Source organism: Homalodisca vitripennis, chromosome 5 (genome assembly GCF_021130785.1).
Source record: "Homalodisca vitripennis isolate AUS2020 chromosome 5, UT_GWSS_2.1, whole genome shotgun sequence".
In the NCBI taxonomy this organism is placed as follows: Eukaryota; Metazoa; Arthropoda; class Insecta; order Hemiptera; family Cicadellidae; genus Homalodisca; species Homalodisca vitripennis.
In genome coordinates, this window is record NC_060211.1 from 185,174,018 (window position 1) to 185,192,698 (window position 18,681).

At 38.5% G+C, this 18,681-nt stretch overlaps 1 protein-coding gene across 2 annotated transcripts in view; it reads left to right on the top strand.

The window, feature by feature from the left end:
- Positions 1 to 9,251, top strand: part of LOC124363321 (fatty-acid amide hydrolase 2-like) — a 42,302-nt gene extending 33,051 nt beyond the window's left edge. For both annotated transcript variants that reach the window (XM_046818566.1, XM_046818565.1), the window contains exons 7-11: positions 1,760 to 1,906; positions 2,856 to 2,960; positions 3,422 to 3,589; positions 4,875 to 5,057; positions 8,828 to 9,251. In XM_046818566.1, coding sequence (XP_046674522.1) covers positions 1,760 to 1,906; positions 2,856 to 2,960; positions 3,422 to 3,589; positions 4,875 to 5,057; positions 8,828 to 8,929 — 705 coding nt within the window. In that variant the 3' untranslated portion in view covers positions 8,930 to 9,251. The remainder of the gene's footprint in view (positions 1 to 1,759; positions 1,907 to 2,855; positions 2,961 to 3,421; positions 3,590 to 4,874; positions 5,058 to 8,827) is intronic.
- Positions 9,252 to 18,681: the final 9,430 nt, after the last annotated feature.

Genomic DNA, 18,681 nt, shown 5'->3' on the forward strand with positions numbered 1-18,681 from the left:
CATGGTACTTATGTACATTTTTGCTACAGGAAGTTTTGGGGGTAAATATATACACCATGAAAAACGCAACACCTTAAAGCCATGTATCATTTTATTTCTTCTTTAGTCTTTGAAAAATAACTTTCCTTCAAGTCGTAGATATCAATGAAAATTTCTGACTGATAGAAAACGTGTTCATGGTTTTTTTTTTTGACGTGACAACGTCTTAAATTAGGTTGCGGCTCGGAGTCACTCATGAAAAAGTGTAACGCCCGGTAACGTTACGATGCCCGTCCAGTGGGTCCGCCGCACGGGATCCGCACGGGATAAAGCAGATAACTATGGGCCCGCCGCACGGGATAAAGCAGATAACAATGTTTATTCGTGAAAATGTGGAGTGCTTAGATTCGTCATTTACAACAACTACAACAATAAAGGTAAATAATTGTACACTGATATTTCATTATCGTAAACTATGATTGATTGATTAATTGTTAGATTGACACAAAAGTTGAGAAACTGAGTTTATAGGTTATGTCATACTATTGACAAATGTTGATAGTGTTAAGTAAATTATTAGTTTAAATCACTCTGCAATCAATCGTAATTCAGTCGATTGAGAAGAAACAGCGCGTATTGCTAGTCAAACATTTAAAATAACAAATTATAACCTCTAACCTGTCATAACAGTGCGACCAAACAAACGAACTAAACCGACCAATCACCACGCGCGGAGTTAGAATTTAACTGTGTTTAGCAAGAATATCAAATTCCAATTTTAGTAAATTTTTTATTCAACTTTACCATTTACAATAACAAATTTTAATTAATTTCAAATTATGTACAATGTTTTAGTAAACAAAATATATTTCTATAGTTAAAATTTGTGCAATTCTTATTTTCATTCAATTTCTTGTTCCTATTGTGCAATTTAATAATATTCATATCAATAAATATTCTACCGAGAAAAAGACGTTGTCACGTAAAATCTTCGCCCGTAAAACCGACTTTACAGGCAACCATAATTTTTTTGCAAAATTTATTAAACTTGGCGATTGCGATGTCAGAAATTGTTTGAATGTAATAAAGAGATTATTATTATTAGATAGTAAAGATACTCTAGGATGTATTCCTTATAGGTACCATTTCAAAAACCACTTTCAAAGTAATGTTAACGACTCTTTCTTCAACGCCTAAGTTTATTAGAATTTGTTGAAACTTATCTTCATGTTATCAAATTACGTTTTGGTAATTACCTATTGTCTACGCCGACAGCCATTTTGCAATCTGTAATCACAAAATCTTCTTTATCTTGAAATCGACTAAAGGCTCATCCTAAGAAATAAATCGATCGACATCCACGCTAGTGATGAAAATCGTAATGGGAGGGAATCGAAAAGGGTTAACTAAGAGTAAGAGATGATAATTCTATTCTCAGATTATATTTGTCCAATTTTATATACTAAAAGCTGACCGTCAGACACACAAATATTAATTGTGACCGTCAAACAAGGAGATAATAGACTGAAAGACAGGACAATAAGGTTTGTGTATCGTTAGCAAATGTTGATAAACCTGAAGGTTGGTTTTAAAAATGTCAAGCTATAATATACACAATCGGAGGGAAAAATATCGTTTCATATTTTTAAATAATTTTAGACCCTTAACGAGTTAATTCTTAGACGAAAGGTTTTGTCTATTACAAGAAAAGACATGTTTTGTGCTCATACAAAGCTTTCGGCTCCTAGGCTACCACGACTATTATAATGGTATCTGTTAGGTGGACCTGACCAAAGTGAAGGTGTTTTACATGGAAGACGACGGGCCGGAGAGGATGTTCACCGACTCTGTCAACTCGGACATGAAGACCGCCATGAGAACCGCCGTGCACTACCTCCGCGAGAAGTACGGACTTCCTGTCAAACAGGTGAGTATGGAACAAGTACTTGTATCGTGCACGATAGTGTACTATTTTACATTTTGGGTCAGAAGCTCAAAGTGCAGTTCGTCCATCTGTCCGTTAATATCGTCTATGTGGATCGAAATTCAGTTGTTTTTGTTTGTTCCTTCCTAAAAAGGTGTGATATTTTACAATATTGTGATACTGCTTGGTATCCTAGGTTGTACCCAAATCTATCTTCTGCCTGGTAAATTACAAATTTCCTGATATTTTCCTACCAGTTTTTACAGTTTATCACTTGGAAACTCTTTCTCGAGGCAAAAAGGTGCCAGATGCCAAGAAATCTAATGAACTCTTGGGCATGTTTTCATTATGTGAATAATTTACTTTATGTGGCGATGCCGTTATTGTGTACTCGTGAAAGTCTTTAAAGTTTATATTATCAATGGATCCTAAGTTTAATTCAAACAAATTTTAAACTATGCGGAGTTCAGACTAGTTTCTACAATTATTTTTCTAAACCACACGTGATTGTGGTTCCATACAGGAAGAGGATGAATTTGGATTGGGTTGCCAGTGTCCAAAACCAATTTCTGAATATCTTGCAGACATCCCTCTAACCATATGAGGGATATCACGTCATTTATAGAAACGTTCAAATATTATAGAAACAGTAGCTACAAATAATCCTGCTGCCCGAATCTTCTAGAAAGAATCAAATATGGAATATATAAATTTTATGTGGCTACTGTATTTTTATAGTAAAGAAACCTACCAGATTCATAAATATGAAATAAATATGGTTTCTTTATTATTATTGTTATTATTATTATTAACATTATTAATATTTATTATTATTATTATACTTTATTATTGTTATTATTACTATACTTTATTATTATTTTGACCATAAAGTAGAAACTATGAATAAAGTGTTACCTTCCTAGAAATTTGATAGTTCTTTTGAATGTTACAGGTGTCAATTCAAGGACTAGAGAACATCGTGAGTCTCTCCACGCTGATAATGCTCCGTATGAATGGCATCCCCAATGTTTACCAGAGGCACCAGGACAACCCTGACGTAGGTAGAAGTCTACCTTGTCAGTAGCAAGTTGTTATTAGTTACCAGACTAAATTGGTATAAGAGTCCATAAATGACATTTCTACAAAACGATCCTTGTTAGATTGTCATGACCTTTAAGATTCGCTTAGTTTCGTTTTTAGGTCCTCCATCAAGATTTGACATTTTTTCATAGGAATTCATTAAATGATTCAAGACTTGATCCCTGTCTCTGATATTTTGCCCACTATTTTGTTTTAAACAAAAGAAAAACAATAGCAGTTTACAACATAATGTGTAGTCTTCTATATAGGCAGGCTGTTGGCTTTACGGGCAGAATCTCTGTCCAAACAGAATCCAAATGGAATTATTTGCGTTGTTCACAATGGAACAATGGTATAGACTTTCCTTACAGATTGTGACTTTGATTGTTCACATTTTGAAGCGATATATAATATCCTTACTTGTTGCACACGTTGTAGGAATGGAATAGCGTTCTGTACACGATCGGTAAGAGACTCCTGGGTCTGACCACGTCCTCTACCACGTGCCTCATGTACGCTCCCCTCAAGGCTCTCGTGGATAGCATACCAGACGAGGAGTTCGGTAAGCTGCTCAAGAGGAAGGAACTACTTATGGACCGATTTAAGGTAAGTTTCACTCTGTTCTAGACGTAAATTTTGAGCGTAACGTTTTGAAAATTATAGAAATAAGAAAAGAAATGATGATAAGACACAATATACATAAAACACACGCGTGGGTGTGAGAGAATGTGCGAGATCGAGTGTCCAGTTCCAATAAACATACGGAAAACAAATCAGTGAAAATAAGTCAGAAGGAAGTACGAGTTAGGTGTTTGGTTAACTTTTTCAAAATCTAACATTTAAGTGCAAGATCTAATGGTAGTAATTTTAAACTACAAATTTTAAACTTAATAAAACAATGTTCACTTTACAAAACAATTTACATTTCACATACGAAAACAACTTTTCGTCATATAACTGTAGGGCACGTGTCAATTTTAAACATATGAGATAAATATATGTCAAAAACTTATTTTAGCTTATTTGATATTGTTCTAGGTAATAATAATATCTCTACCTTTTACTTCATTTTAAAATTAGTAACATAAAAAGTTTATAAGCTTAAGCTTAAAACTTTTGGTTGATATAAGATATTATAATATATATCTCTAAACTGGCCATCTTCAATACCTCTTAGACCAAAAATATAGGGGTAGAAGTGTGACATTTAACATATTTCTTAGGGAGTTAAATTAAATATTTAATATTTACATCCAATGTCTTATCTATACAATGCGGTAGTTTAACTAAATGCTACTTCTTCCTTGTTCTTTGTAATGTATTAGTTCTCGAATATCACTTAATGGCTGGGACTGGATGATCACTTAATGACCAGAAGCAGCTGGTAGCTTCCTGACTTGGACAGGATGGTACATTAATGACTGGAAGCAGCTGGTAGCTTCCTGACTTGGACAGGGTGGTACATTAATGACTGGAAGTAATGAAACCAAAAATTCGCAACGTATTTTTGAGATTGACTTGGGAGAATATTATTTACAGCTAGTATTCTTATGCTCGTATATGCATCTCAATCGTTCACAGAAAAACATGTACATTTTTGAAGAATTATATGGATTTTTGGTTGATGGACCAGTTTACTTAAATACTGGATGATTGAGGTAATAATATTTTACAGTTTTGATCCTAGACCAGATTTGTATGATTCGAACCTGGATTTAGGAAATGTTTCATAATTAGGTGTCTAAACCAAACACACAAACATGCCTTATTTTATCACCAGACAATAATTAAAGTTTATTACTATAATAATTACAAAGTCACTATAAAACAAATTTAACTCATTTCACACATTATGTCAATCTCAAAACTCTTGAGGTTCTTATTTTGCCAGGACATGCTTGGCGAGGACGGCGTGTTTCTGTACCCAGCGTTCCCCACAGGGGCACACTTCCATGGACAGATCTACTTCAAGTTCCTTAACTCCGCCTACCTGACCCTCTTCAACATGCTGGAGATGCCGGTCACCGCTTGTCCCATGGGACTGGACAAGAATGGACTCCCCGTCGGTATTCAGGTGAGAACTATTGTCCTGTGAAGAAAACAGGATTTTCCCGGACATTTTTCAGTGAAACAAAAAATCAGTAACACTACGTTTCGAAATCTGCAATCTAGTCTCTTCTTCAGGTAAATAACGAACCTAACATATAATTACAAACTAGATCAAAATAAACAAATCATACCAGAGCGACACGCTTAAGTCAGGAATCACAACCATGTTGTGTGTCAACTTCACTAACTCTAAAACAGGCACTTAATTTTTATTTTAAAATTGCACATTTAGAAACGTAGTGTTACTGATTTTTTGTACCACTGAACGATGGAAAAATGTCCGGGAAAATCCTGTTTTCTTCACAATTCTTCCATCGTTAAAAACAAACTTCAAAAAAGTATAGTGCTGTATGATCTTCAGTATTTCATTATCTCATACTTGTGCCTGAATTTTACAGTACGTTCTTTACAATCGCAATCATTAATTTAAACATATGGTCTATCTTCATATTCATAACTAGAAAACCGTTTAGGTTGTACAGTTATATTTTCCATGATTATTTGTCCAAGTAGGACGCACCTGAAAATAAATTGAAAAACATTCTCCCTAGTACTTTCAAATTCGGTATCAAAGTGTTAAAATTTACACAATTTTGAGTAATTAGCCTTGAGTAATAAATTCCTGTTAAAATTAAAACGCTGTATCAAACCGTTTATGAGTTGAGAGATTTAAAATAGAAATACCCAAACTGACAGACACACTGGTACAAAAGCTACATAAAGCGAGATATTACATAAGTTCAAAAAGACTATTAGCTTACTTTTATACCATGAATATACCAAGGAAATTTGTGGATTCCATTCAGAAATACACAGCTCTATGGAATGCATCTGCTCAGCCGTAATCTCGCCTACCTCAACCAGGACTCAGTTACGAGTTTTTTACACCTAATAGGCCTATAGCTATGGTGGGAAGAGTTGATTCAGTGTGAATGTTGAGTTTAGCTCCAGTTCACTTTCCTCTTACGTGCACCATCTGGAATTGAATCACCTTTCCCACCGTAGAAAATCTATGTGTAGAAAACTCGGTTGCTCCACCGTGCTTAGATATCGTGTCAGTCAACACCGTAGTGCACTCAACTGTGCACCTGATGAAACAATGAGAATACATCTTCAATCCACTGTGTACCTGATGAGACAATGAGAACACATCTTCACTCAACTGTGCACCTGATGAAACAATGAGAACACATCTTCACTCAACTGTGCACCTCATGAGACAATGAGAACACATCTTCACTCAACTGTGCACCTGATGAGACAATGAGAACACATCTTCACTCAACTGTGCACCTGATGAGACAATGAGAACACATCTTCACTCAACTGTGCACCTGATGAGACAATGAGAACACATCTTCACTCAACTGTGCACCTGATGAGACAATGAGAACACATCTTCACTCAACTGTGCACCGGATGAGACAATGAGAACACATCTTCACTCAACTGTGCACCTGATGAGACAATGAGAACACATCTTCACTCAACTGTGCACCTGATGAGACAATGAGGACACATCTTCACTCAACTGTGCACCTGATGAGACAATGAGAACACATCTTCACTCAACTGTGCACCTGATGAGACAATGAGAACACATCTTCACTCAACTGTGCACCTGATGAGACAATGAGAACACATCTTCACTCAACTGTGCACCTGATGAGACAATGAGAACACATCCTCACTCAACTGTGCACCGGATGAGACAATGAGAACACATCTTCACTCAACTGTGCACCTGATGAGACAATGAGAATACATCTTCACTCAGTTGTGCACCTGATGAGACAATGAGAATACCTCTTCACCAAGATTTACTATACTATACTGTCCAGGTATCTCTGATGTCGGAACGATGTAAAAATTTCATTTTGAGCTACTTCAACTGCAACGGTTTTTAAAATATCTTCAGACGAATATGACTCCAGATTCCAGGAGTCAAGTCCGTGACAGCGTCAGATTTCAGACGCTGCACTAAGACGAAGGTGAACTGGAGCTAAACCCAACATTCATATTATTATGTTTTGCCAAGATATCACACTATGCGCTAAACAATTTTAAAATACAATGTTTAATCTTATTAAAATGCCGTCAAAACCTAAAAAAGACTATTCCACGCTCATACAAAATTATTCATAATTAGAGTGAAAAATTAAAAAAGCAACCTTTCAGTAATGATTTTCAGAAATATTGTGTTGTACATTCTGACACAGTTGAAACTAATCTCTTAAAAAATCCAAAAAGCAATATTAAAAACTAAACTTGAAACTTATCTTAACAATCCCAAAATGTTCTGGGCTATCATAAACGAACTTTTAGGAAATGCTAAGAAAAGAGATTCATCCCCTATCCATAATATTTTACCAGGCACTCTCTATATAACGTGGCTGGTAAAGGGTTGGTTCAATGTGAATGTTGAATTTAGCTCCAGTTCACCTTCCTCTGAGTGCAGTTTCTGTCAGAGACATGCGGGAAATTTGGAGTCATGTTCGTCTGAGAGATCAAAAAACTGTCGACGATGAAGAAGCTCAAAATAAACTCTTTCATATCGCTTGGACATTAGGGATACTCAGACAACAACACACAGTGTAATCTTGGTAAAGAAGTGTTCTCGTTGTCTCACCAGGTGCACAATTGAGTGCACTACGATGCTGTCTGTAGTGCCATTGATTCGATCGCAGACCCGGTTTTGAATGAGTGATGTGGATAACAGGCTGAATACCGTGTTCACATTATACACGTTACTGAACTCGATGTAATACGGCATGCGATCTGACTGTATGGGGGCCCGCCCTTGGACGTGATGGTGTCGTTAAAAGAGAATATTTCTTCAAGACAATACATATATTTTCTAAACTCTTTCTGCACTTCTGGCTTATTCCCAGATACCTTTAAATCGTTTAGAACATACTTTTAAATCAAGGAGAATGTTTGCTAGATAAAAATAATTCCCGCTTCATCAGTTGTATATTTAAAAAGCATTTAATTTTTGTAATAACCGAACGTTTCGTGGGTGTCAGTACGGGTTCAGAGAGGACTAGGACTGTTCTGATTTTCTGTTTGATGTTAACAGACAAATAAATGATGCTATTTCTTACAACTTCCGAAATATTTTAATATTTCTTGATTTTACAAAGGCTTTTGATTGAACTGATAGAAAGGAGTCACTTCTAAAATTGCAATCTACTGGAGTTCGGCGTAAATGTTGAATCATTTAACAAAGTGAAGTTTCAATTGTTCGACGATAATAATCGACCTTCAACAATTAAAGTTGAGAGTTGTACAATATTGATCAGCTTTGTCAACGGTTACATATTGTGCGTGTTGTCCTGACTTAGTGAATGTCGTTCATGGTTTGTTATTTTCTGAATAAGTTTTGGTTGTAATGAGGAAATACTATCCACTTCCGTGATTAAATATTTATTAGGGAATCGTAGTGTTTGTCAATGGCGCAGTGTAGCGGTTACGACGGTTATCGGGAGATAACCAGATCAAGCAACGTCGAGCGTCGCTGCTGCTTGGATGGGTGACCGCTGAGCGATCCTGTCCTTGCAAGCAGCCCGCCTGCCCGGCCATTGGTGGTGGTTCGGAAGTCACCTTTAAGCCGTTGTTTCAGAGAGGCTTCTGACGAGCCCTGACTTCACCTGGTGAAATAAGACATTGTTTACCTTTACCTTTTCGGTTACTATCTCAACGTAATCATTGATAGAGAGAAATGTGTGTTTGCAGATCTCCGCTTGGCAGAAACAAGACCGGCTAACGATCGCAGTGGCCAGAGCTCTGGAGCAGGAGTTCGGAGGGTGGATCCCACCTTGTCCCATTCCGGACTGAGACACAAATATGTTTACACCAAGTTTGAATATAACGAGTCTGAGCATCATCCAAGTGTAATTCGGTGCAAAGCAAATGAACCAACACATCACGATTTTTCTGAATATTTATTTCCATTGCCACAATGTGTAATTTTACTTTGATCTCTCTTAACACCAACTTGTTAAGTTACATGTGTATCGTATAAAAAATATGTTATTACTTTTAATGGTGATTTTGAACATAGTATTTTAAATAGATGTATTTGTATACAATAAGAAAGCGTAAGATACTTGTCGTATTTATAAAGTTTTTGTAATTAAATAAAATTTTGTAAAAATAACTGATTTCATCATTTGTATGACCCCAGTTTCCACAATTTTCATAAAAAATGTAGAATAATAATTGTGAACACGATAACTACCTTAGTTATTTCAGATTCAGACCTAACTTGGTACAAAGTCCGTATATAGCTGGGGTTAGTTAGCCAGTCTTCAGGCTTCAAGGTGGATTACAACTAGTAACTAACACCAAGCCCACATGTTACAAAAAATATATTTTTTTCACAAATTTTTCTAGATTATTGACTTTTTCTTTAAAATATTTAAAAATATACTACAACCTGGAATATAAATTCTAAAATCTATTATAATAGTGATTTTTGGAATACGCTGACAGAATATATATATATATATATATATATATATATATATATATATATATATATATATATATATATATATATATAATATATACATACATATATAATATATATATATATATATATATACATAATAAGTGTGTACGTATACTACAATAACTACTCCATTTAAATGTTACAATATAACTAAAGAGATATTCAACCGTTGATAAAGTGCAGTTCTCGGTGGAGTGCGAGCGTGTAGTGTCGCCATATATACACAGACCGCGGGGACTGCAGGCCGGGAGGACCGATGCTACTAGGTGTCGAAAGAGATTCACATCTCTACCTGTAAATATAGATAGATTGCCCTGCACCCCATGGTTATTCAAGTGAAGTAATCCATGGGTACACTTACATCTCAGTAGCGGCACTTGTTCTCCTTTTTGATTAAAAATTCTTTAGCATAAAAATCTGAGTTCAACGCCCGTTTATTAAAAAAATAAAGATCATCAGTCCTCATGAATATATTACCGTATATGAAACGTCATTATCTTCCCCATAAAGTTTTTAAACATTAAACTTGTAGTAGCTATGGCGGGAAGTTGTTATTCAATGCGAATATTGAGTCAAGCTCCATTTCACCCTTCTCCTGATTCAATATTCGCAATGCATCACCCTATCCTACAATACCTACGTTATGTGTAGAAAAACCTGTTCCTCCACTGTGCTTGGGATAATGTATAATAAAACGTAATGCATTATATTGTAAACATGATAAGACAATGAGACCACCTCTTCATCTAGATTGCACTGGACATCTGCTGGATAACCTGCCTGACCTCCTTTGTAACCTTGGAGACTCTGATGTCGAAACGATACAAATACAGTAGTTCATTTTGAATTTTTTTAGTTGTTGACATTTATGGACCTCTCGACACCTAACCTATTTGATTAGACATAACGAAAATATAACACCCGCATACAATACTAACTACCAGCTGGGAGAAGGCGGTAACGTTTGCTCCTGTAGATGTAGGTTGGGTTGTGGAGGTTTCACACACAGTGGCAGACCTGTTGTGAATACTAACTAGATACAGTAATGTACTGTAACTCACATGCACGACACGCCAGAGCTGGGAGAAGGCGGTAACGTTTGCTCCTGTAGATGTGGGTTGGGTTGTGGAGGTTTCACACAAAGTGGCAGACCTGTTGTGAATACTAACTAGATACAGTAATGTACTGTAACTCACATGCACGACACGCCAGAGCTGGGAGAAGGCGGTAACGTTTGCTCCTGTAGATGTGGGTTGGGTTGTGGAGGTTTCACACAAAGTGGCAGACCTGTTGTGAATACTAACTAGATACAGTAATGTACTGTAACTCACATGCACGACACGCCAGAGCTGCGAGAAGGCGGTAACGTTTGCTCCTGTAGATGTGGGTTGGGTTGTGGAGGTTTCACACAAAGTGGCAGACCTGTTGTGAATACTAACTAGATACAGTAATGTACTGTAACTCACATGCACGACACGCCAGAGCTGGGAGAAGGCGGTAACGTTTGCTCCTGTAGATGTGGGTTGGGTTGTGGAGGTTTCACACAAAGTGGCAGACCCTATTGTGAATACTAACTATAATACAGTAATTGTACGGTGACTCACATGCATCGGACAACGCCAGAGCTGCGAGAAGGCGGTTAAACGTTTGCTCACTGTTACATGTTGGGTTGGGATGTTGGAGGGTTTCACAGCAAAGTGGCAAACCTATGTGCATATCTAACTAGATACAGTAATGTACTGTAAACTCACCATGCACGACACGCCAGAGCTGGGTAGAAGGGCGGTAACGTTTTGCTCCTGTACATGTGGGTTGGGTTGTGGAGGTTTCACACAAAGTGGCAGACCTATTGTGAAATACTAAAACTAGATACAGTGAATGACACAGTAACTCACATGCACGACATGACGCCGAGAGCTCGCGAGAAGGCGGTAATACGGTTTGCTCCTGTACATTGGGTATGGGTTTTTGGAGGTTATTTTACACACAATGTGGCAGACCCTGTTTGTGAATACTTGAACTAGATACAGTAATGTACTGTAACTCACATGCACGACACGCCAGAGCCTGCGAGAAGTCTGGTAACGTTTTGCTCCTGTTACATGTGGGTTGGGTTGTTGGAGGTTTCAACACAAAAGTGGCAGACCCTGTTTTGTGGAATACTAACTAGATACAGTAAATGTAGCTGTAGACTCCACATGCACGACACGCCAGAGCTAGCGAGAAGGCGGTAACCGTTTGCTCCTGTAACAATGGTGGGTTGGGGTTGTGGAGGTTTCACAACAAAAGTTGGCAGACCTTGTTTGTGAATAAGCTAACGAGATACAGTAATGCACTGTAACTCACATGCACGACACAGCCCAGAGCTGCTGAGAAGGCGGTAACAAACGTTTGCTTCCTGTAGATGTGGGTTGGGTTGTGGAGGTTTTCACACAAAGTGGCTAGACCTATTGTGAATACTAACTATATACAGTAATGTACAGTAAACTCACATTCACGACACGCTCAGAGCTGCGAGAAAGGCGGTAACGGTATTGCTCCTGTACATGTTGGGTTTGGGTGTGGAGGTTTCCAACACAAAGTGGGCAGACCCTGTTGTGAATACTAACTATATACAGTAATGTACAGTAATTTCACGATACTCCACAGCCGCCAGAGCTGGGAGAAGGCGGGTAAACGTTTTGCTCCCTATTAGATGTGGTTTGGGTTGAGGAGGTTTCACACAAACGTGGGCCAAAGACACGCTATTGTGAATACTAACAAGAAACAGTAAATTGTACGGTAACTCACAAGCAACGACAGCGTACCCGCCCAGAGCTGCGAGAATGCGGTAACGTTTGCGCCCTGTAACATGTGAGGTTAGGGTTGTGGAGGTTGTCACACAAAGTGGCAGACCTGTTGTGAATACTAACTAGAAACAGTAATGTACAGTAATGTCCACATACGACGACACAGCCAGAGCTGGGAAGAAGGCGGTAACTGGTGTTGCTCCTATAGATGTTGGGTTGTGGGAGGTTTTCACAACAAAACGGCAGACCTATTTGTAGAATGACTAACTAGATACAGTAATGGCACAGTAAACTCACATGCACGAACACTCCGCCAAGAAGCTGCTAGAAGAGCGGGATAACGTTTGCTCCTTTATGAGTGGTTTGGTGTTTTGGTTGGTGAGGTTTATCACACAAAGTGGCAGACCTATTGTGAATACTAACTAGATACAGTAATGTACAGTAGACTCACATCGCACGACATACGCCAGAGCTGCGAAGAAGGCGGTAACGTTTGCTCATGTACATGTGGGTTTGGGTTGTGGAAGGTTTCAACACAAAAGAGTGGCAGACGCGTGTTGTAGAATGACTAACTAGATACAGGTAAATGTAGCATTAATTCACAATACACGACAATCGCCAGAGCTGGGAGAAGGCGGTAACGTTTAACTGCTCCCTATAGATGTGGAGTTTGGGTTGTGGAGGGTTTCACAACAAAGTGGCAGACCTGGGTGTTTAATACTAACTAGATACAGTAAAGTACTGTAACATCACATGCTACCGACAACGCAGAGCGTGCGAGAAAGGAGCGGTAAACGCGTTTGGCTCCTGTACATGTGGGTTGGGTTGTGGAGGATTTTTTCAACGACAAAGTTGGCAGACCTGACCTGTTGGTGAATACTAACTAGATACAGTAATTGTACAGTAAATTCACATACACGACACGCCAGAGCTGGGAGTAAGAGCGGTAACGTTTGCTCCTGTAGGATGTGGGACCGTTCACTACAAAAAGGCACACATTTTAGTGAATACTAACTTAGATAACAGTAAGGCCTGTAACTCACATGCACGACTAGTGACTCCCAGAAGCCTGGGTAGGAAGGCGGTAACGTTTGCGTCCTGTAGATGAGGGTGACCGTTCACACTTCGCCACCAAAAAGGCAACACATTTTGTGAAAACTCAACTAGAATACAGTAATGTACTGTAAACTCACCCCCAAACCCATGGGCCCCACGACACGCCAGAGGCTGCGAGAAGGCGGGTAGACGGTTTTGCTCCTGTACATGTGGGTTTGGGGTTTGTGGGAGGGTTATCACAACAAAGAGGCAGACCTGTTTGTGAATACTAACTAGATACAGTTAATTGTACTGTAACACTCACATGCACGACAACGCCAGAGCTGACGAGAAGGCGGTAAACGTTTGCTCCCTGTAGATGTGGCTGGGTTTGTGGAGGTTTCACACAAACGTGGGCAGAGCACCTATTGTGCATACTGAACTAGATACAGTAATGTACAGTAACATCACACTGCATCGACACGCCAGAAGCTGCGAGAGAGGCGGTAACGTTTTGCTCCTAGTTAGATGTGTGGTATGTGGAGGTGATTCCATCAACAAAAACGACAGACCTATTGTGAATACTAACGTCACATGCACGACAATCGGCCAGAGACTGGGAGAAGGCGGTAACGTTTGCTCCTAGTAGATGTGGAGCGCGATCACCACAAAAAGTGCAGACAATAAGTGAATACTGAACTAGATACAGATTCACTGTAACCCACAAGCATGCTACACGCGCATAGCCTGCGACAGGCGGTAACGTTTTGCTGCCTGTAGATGTGGGGTTTGGGTGTTATGGAGGTTTCACACACAAGTGGCAGACCTGATTTGTTAATACTACAAGATTACAGTGTAAATGTACTGTAAAACTCACATGCACGACACCGCCAGAGCTGCGAGAATGCGTAACGTTTTTTGCTCCTGTAGATGTGGGTTTGGGTTATGAGAGGTTTCACACACGAGTGGCAGACCTGTTGTGAATACTAACTAGATACAGTAATCGTAACTGTAACTCACAATGCACGACACGCCAGAGCTGCGAGAATGGCGTTTAACGTTTGCTCCTGTACATGTGGGTTGGGTTGTGGAGGTTTCACACAAAGTGGCAGACCTGTTGTGAATACTAACTAGATACAGTAATGTACAGTAACTCACATGCACGACACGCCAGAGCTGGGAGAAGGCGGTAACGTTTGCTCCTGTAGATGTGGGTTGGGTTGTGGAGGTTTCACACAAAGTGGCAGACCTGTTGTGAATACTAACTAGATACAGTAATGTACTGTAACTCACATGCACGACACGCCAGAGCTGGGAGAAGGCGGTAACGTTTGCTCCTGTAGATGTGGGTTGGGTTGTGGAGGTTTCACACAAAGTGGCAGACCTGTTGTGAATACTAACTAGATACAGTAATGTACAGTAACTCACATGCACGACACGCCAGAGCTGGGAGAAGGCGGTAACGTTTGCTCCTGTAGATGTGGGTTGGGTTGTGGAGGTTTCACACAAAGTGGCAGACATTTTGTGAATACTAACTAGTTACAGTAATGCACTGTAACTCACATGCACGACACGCCAGAGCTGCGAGAAGGCGGTAACGTTTGCTCCTGTAGATGTGGGTTGGGTTGTGGAGGTTTCACACAAAACGGCAGACCTATTGTGAATACTAACTCACATGCACGACACGCCAGAGCTGAGAGAAGGCGGTAACGTTTGCTCCTATAGATATGGGTTGGGTTGTGGAGGTTTCACACAAAGTGGCAGACCTGTTGTGAATACTAACTAGATACAGTAATGTACAGTAACTCACATGCACGACACGCCAGAGCTGGGAGAAGGCGGTAACGTTTGCTCCTGTAGATGTGGGTTGGGTTGTGGAGGTTTCACACAAAGTGGCAGACCTGTTGTGAATACTAACTAGATACAGTAATGTACAGTAACTCACATGCACGACACGCCAGAGCTGGGAGAAGGCGGTAACGTTTGCTCCTGTAGATGTGGGTTGGGTTGTGGAGGTTTCACACAAAGTGGCAGACCTGTTGTGAATACTAACTAGATACAGTAATGTACAGTAACTCACATGCACGACACGCCAGAGCTGGGAGAAGGCGGTAACGTTTGCTCCTGTAGATGTGGGTTGGGTTGTGGAGGTTTCACACAAAGTGGCAGACCTGTTGTGAATACTAACTAGATACAGTAATGTACAGTAACTCACATGCACGACACGCCAGAGCTGGGAGAAGGCGGTAACGTTTGCTCCTGTAGATGTGGGTTGGGTTGTGGAGGTTTCACACAAAGTGGCAGACCTGTTGTGAATACTAACTAGATACAGTAATGTACAGTAACTCACATGCACGACACGCCAGAGCTGGGAGAAGGCGGTAACGTTTGCTCCTGTAGATGTGGGTTGGGTTGTGGAGGTTTCACACAAAGTGGCAGACCTGTTGTGAATACTAACTAGATACAGTAATGTACAGTAACTCACAAGCACGACACGCCAGAGCTGGGAGAAGGCGGTAACGTTTGCTCCTGTAGATGTGGGTTGGGTTGTGGAGGTTTCACACAAAGTGGCAGACCTGTTGTGAATACTAACTAGATACAGTAATGTACAGTAACTCACAAGCACGACACGCCAGAGCTGGGAGAAGGCGGTAACGTTTGCTCCTGTAGATGTGGGTTGAGTTGTGGAGGTTTCACACAAAACGGCAGACCTGTTGTGAATATTTACTTGGTCAGTATCGTACTGTAATTTTCACACACTGTATACACGCTGTATACCCCTTATATACAGTTACTGTATTTAGCGGATTTTTGTAATGTCGTAATATATTATTATTATTTTTTTTTAATATGTCATAAATCTAATTATTAAAGATTAAGTAAAAGTCCTTTAATATTACTATTGTACCTTATTGCTTTCCAATTTTGGAAATGATTTAATGACTTTAAATATATCTGTATTATTTAATTCTTCAGTTTGAAGTTTTTCATGAGCCTTACTGAAAACATTTCTTACTATTCAATTTTTATAATTTTAGTTTTATGTAACAAAATTATAATTTTCCAAAATAATTGTGTTTTTTATCATGTTTGAATTATTCTATCTGACTAGATTAATACATCATGTAAACGAGAAAGTTTTTCAAAGCTGGAGTCAGAGATGTTTCCTGAGACTTTATTTATAACATTAGGTAAATTAAATATTCTAATTTTATCTTATTCATCGCAACAAAACAGATATTGATATACTATTAATCGCGTTGTTTGGTTATTGACAAGTAGGGCATATAAAGTTGCAGAATTAACTATTTTGTTTAGTACTATCCATACAACCATATTCTCCATTTTATAGACGCCTAACACTTTATTTTTAATACTTTGTACGTAAAAAAGAGATTAGTGAGATTATGGGATTAGTTTCATTCCCAAACACGAACAATTCTGGATACGTAATTAAATTTATTATCTTTACTTTACTTTTACTTTTATTATAGACGCAAACTTGTCTTTAAGTTGTTTTCGATTAAATTACTAAAGGCAGTACCTCAATCTTGTTACATAGCAAAAAAGAACTATTTCTTACTTTCCAAAGTTAGTCTACATATTACGATTTTAGAAGTTCAGTTATACTATATTCTAAATAATTAAACATTAACGCATTTTTTATTACAGCTTAGTTCTAAGTTTGATTAAGAAATTAGTTTAATTGTTTATTTGACCTGTTTTATTGGTTAGAAGTTGTCATTGAAGTGTGAAAATTCAGGTGTTCTGGCATTAGCACACCACTCTGGGTTCGACATATTGCTACCAGAGTGCAGCACCAAACAACACAACAAGCATTACTCTGTATTCCTACTAGATGGCACTAGGTACTATCTGGAGAATAACAATCGTTTATCACTGGCAGATCATGTAAAAATAAAAAAACTACATATAGAAATTAGTTATCTTAAAACATTTTTTTGTGAAGGAATAAAATAGATAATCATAACAAATAAAAATAATGTACTTGTTTCAAAGAAACCAAATTACATTACGCAATAATTTAGTTTTTATTTATTACTAAGGTATAAAAAAAACACATTGAACACATTGCTTATTAAAAAATGACATAAATTTTAAATCTAAAAACACGTTGTATTAACAAGTGTTATTGACCTCTTGTGCAAAAACACTTTTATATAAAAACCAAATCACTACCTCATTCATTAATAATTCAATAAAAACCTTTTTCCACTTATTTTCTTTTATTCTGTGTAAATTCTGAACAAAACTTTAACCCTCCGATGGTTTATTGCCGACGCGTCGGCAGCATTAACGTAACTGCGGTGGTTCATTGCGGATGCGTCGTCAATTGTTTATTTTCAATATTTCATGTGTCCTTCTTTCTCTAAACATGTTGTATTTGGTATCGTTAAAAACAGCTGATTTCGCTCTTCATTTAGTGAACATTCTATGCTCCTGACGGTGACTAGACAAAAATATTACAATACAAAACTACCAGCTGTTCGCGCCGTCGTTGTTTACATGCGCTCTCGCGGTCACGTTGACTAGTTGAGGTTAGTATTGTGTTCATAGTGATTGAAAATGGATAATTTTACATACAAGTGAGATTGACAGAGAGTTAGATAATCATCTAATTGATTCGAGTGATGGTGAAAGTGACATTGGAGCTGAAGATGTGCCTTCGGACTTTGATTTACTGGATTTTTCGTCTGGAAGTGAAGAGGAGTACGTTCCGGATATTGATGAAATGGAAACTTCAGATAGGGAAGATGTGACTAATGATCCTCCAAGCCCCTTTGATGCCTAGGCCTACTACCCCTCAAAACATTCCTGTTTTGACTCCTTGGTTACGAGCATATCCACCTGAGCCAGAATTAGATATAGGCCCAAATTTTAGAGTGAGACAACCAGGTCCTAGGCATACCTTACCCAGAAACAGTCCACCCCATCTCCAATGCATTGCTATTTTTTACTGCTAATTTTTGGATTACTGTTGTTGACCAAACTAATAAGTATGCTAATAAAATTATTGAAAGAAAAAGAAACTCTGGCACGATGATGAAACGGTTTAGTAGGATTAAAAAATGGTTTGATGTGTCACACACTGAAATGAAAAAGTTTTTTTTCTCTGTTGATAAACATGGGTTTTGAATGGTGACAGTACTAAGCCTAGGAGGGCTTTTTGGGACACAAGGCGTTCTCAACACAATTCCTTCTTTTCCAAAACAATGGATGTAAACAGATTT